Below are 2680 nucleotides of genomic sequence, written 5' to 3'. Positions count from 1 at the left end.
GCCCCTCCCTGAGATCCCATCATGGGCACAGCCGGGGATCTCCTTGCTGTGCCCTTCCCAGCTCTGAGCTGCCCTCCTGGGTGCAGAGCTGTGCCAGAGCCTCTGGGAGTTCCCTGAATGTCCCACGGGGAAGTGCAGAGATGCCACAGCTGAGGAAATGCTGCTGGGTTGGCCAAGGGAGCCGTGAGTGTCCATGGCACAAGGGGGTGCTGAGGGCTTGCCCAGAGACCTTTGGAGAGGGTGAGACATTCAGGGATCCCTCTGCTCTGGGCAGGGTCTGGTTTATCCCAGGGTGACCCGGGAGTGTGATTGTGCTCTGATTGCAGCCAAAGGTGCAAAGCCAGGGCAGTTGGGAACAAGCCCATCCAGCCCCTCACCTGCCCTCAGCCACAGGGAATCCTTTGCCTCTCACATGTCTCAGTGGCAAATGCTGAGTGCAGCAGGAATGCTGGGGATTTCTGACCACAGAGAGCCAGGAATGATGTGTGGGTAGGAAAACAATTCCAAACATCAACTCGTGCTATGTATCTCCTTAAGAAATAGAGTGAAATTCCTTTACAAGTGTGAGTGCAGATGCTACCAACCCTTTTTGCAGTAGGAGTGATTGCCCTGAAAAATCCTGAATATCCAGCCTTGTCCCTCTGCCACATGGCCACAAACCCAGGGCAGTGGAGCAGGGATGGCTCCGTGAGAGCTCCCACGCACAGCCCTGGCTGCTCCTGGCACACTCAGCCAGCACAACTGGAGCTCAGGCAGGGACCTGGGTGAAGGTTTTCCCAGATCAGGAACAAGGGTGGGTGAGTCCCAGCAGGACAGACTACAGGGAATGGCCCAGGTTTGGCTCCAAGCAGCCTCTCCTGACTTCTCACTGTCCTTTCTGCCTGAACAGGTCCCCATGTGCAGCCACAGCCAATGTCCAACAGCAGCTCCATCAGCCACTTCCTCCTGCTGGCACTGGCAGACACGCGGCAGCTGCAGCTCCTGCACTTCTGCCTCTTCCTGGGCATCTCCCTGGCTGCCCTCCTGGGCAACGGCCTCATCATCAGCGCCGTAGCCTGCGGCTACCACCTGCACACGCCCATGTTCTTCTTCCTGCTCAACCTGGCCCTCAGCGACCTGGGCTCCATCTGCACCACTGTGCCCAAAGCCATGCACAATTCCCTCTGGGACACCAGCACCATCTCCTACTCAGGATGTGCTGCACAGCTCTTTTTTTTTGTCTTTTTCATCTCAGCAGAGTTCTCCCTTCTGACCATCATGTGCTACGACCGCTACGTGTCCATCTGCAAACCCCTGCACTACGGGACCCTCCTGGGCAGCAGAGCTTGTGCCCACATGGCAGCAGCTGCCTGGGCCAGTGCCTTTCTCTATTCACTGCTGCACACGGCCAATACATTTTCCCTGCCCCTGTGCCATGGCAATGCCCTGGGCCAGTTCTTCTGTGAAATCCCCCAGATCCTCAAGCTCTCCTGCTCCAAAACCCACCTCAGGGAACTTGGGCTCATTGCTGTTAGTGCCTGTTTGGTATTTGGTTGTTTTGTGTTCATTGTTTTCTCTTATGTGCAGATCTTCAGGGCCGTGCTGAGGATCCCCTCTGAACAGGGACGGCACAAAGCCTTTTCCACCTGCCTCCCTCACCTGGCTGTGGTCTTTCTGTTTGTCAGCACTGGCATACTTGCTAACCTGAAGCCCCTCTCCATGTCCTCCCCATCCCTGGATATGGCCCTGTCAGTTCTGTACTCGGTGGTGTCTCCAGCCCTGAACCCCCTCATCTACAGCCTGAGGAACCAGGAGTTCAAGGCTGCAGTGTGGACACTGATGACTGGATGGTTTCAGAAACATTAAAAAACTGCTGGCCAGTTTCTGCAAATCACTTGTAATAAGTCATCTCTGAAACTTCTTGTTGGTTTCATTTTGGAGGTTCTTTTTCTTTGTTTTACTTTTTCAATATTGTCTGCAAATAAATGTCATTGTTTGTGCCACTGCTGTCCATCAGTCCCTGCAGGTCCCTTTCTGCCTGGCTGCTGTCCAGCCACTCTGTCCGCAGCCTGTAGCACTGCAGGGGTTGTTGTGCCCAAAGTGCAGGACCTGGCACTTGGACTTGTTAAACCTCACCTTGTTTGATTTGTGCCCTGTATCCAGCCTGGCCAGGTCCCTGTGCAGAGCCCTCCAGCTGATCCGCACTCCCAGCCAACTTGGTGTCACCACGGTTCCATGAGGCCCCAGAGTGTCCCAATGGTCTCCATGATTCCATGAGGCCTCCCAGTGCCACAATGTCCCTTTGGTTCCATGGGACCCCTTGGTGTCACCAAATCTCTTGGGTCCTTGGGCCCCACAGTGTCACAAAGACACCATGGTCCCCCAAGGCCCTGCAGTGTCACAATGGCCATTGGTCCCTCAAGGTCCTGCAGTGTGACCATGGATCCTTGGTTCCATGAGGTCTGGCAGGGCAGCAATGCTCTCCTTTGCACAACAGTGTCACAATGGCCTCTTGGTCCCAAGGGCCACCACGGTGTCAAACGTGTTTCCTTCATTCCACGAGTCCGTGAGCAGCAGCAATGGCCCCTTGGTTCCATGGGACCCTGCAGTGTCACAGTGGCCCCATCATGACTCGAGGTCCTGCTCTGTCACAGAGCTCTGCATGGTTCCACAAGGCCCTGCAGGGTCACTGTGGCCTCTT

The 2680-nt window shown here is 55.6% G+C and overlaps 1 protein-coding gene across 1 annotated transcript; it reads left to right on the top strand.

Moving 5' to 3' along the window:
• Nucleotides 1-912: 912 nt before the first annotated feature.
• LOC137466534 (olfactory receptor 14I1-like) lies at nucleotides 913-1845 on the top strand. Its single transcript, XM_068178255.1, has one exon. The coding sequence runs from the start codon at nucleotides 913-915 to the stop codon at nucleotides 1843-1845; it is 933 nt and encodes a 310-aa protein (XP_068034356.1).
• The last annotated feature ends 835 nt before the right edge of the window (nucleotides 1846-2680 follow it).

Source organism: Anomalospiza imberbis, unplaced genomic scaffold (genome assembly GCF_031753505.1).
Source record: "Anomalospiza imberbis isolate Cuckoo-Finch-1a 21T00152 unplaced genomic scaffold, ASM3175350v1 scaffold_266, whole genome shotgun sequence".
Lineage (NCBI taxonomy): Eukaryota > Metazoa > Chordata > Aves > Passeriformes > Viduidae > Anomalospiza > Anomalospiza imberbis.
Note: the sequence above shows the minus strand (reverse complement) of the source record. Positions and strands in the feature narration are given on the sequence as shown.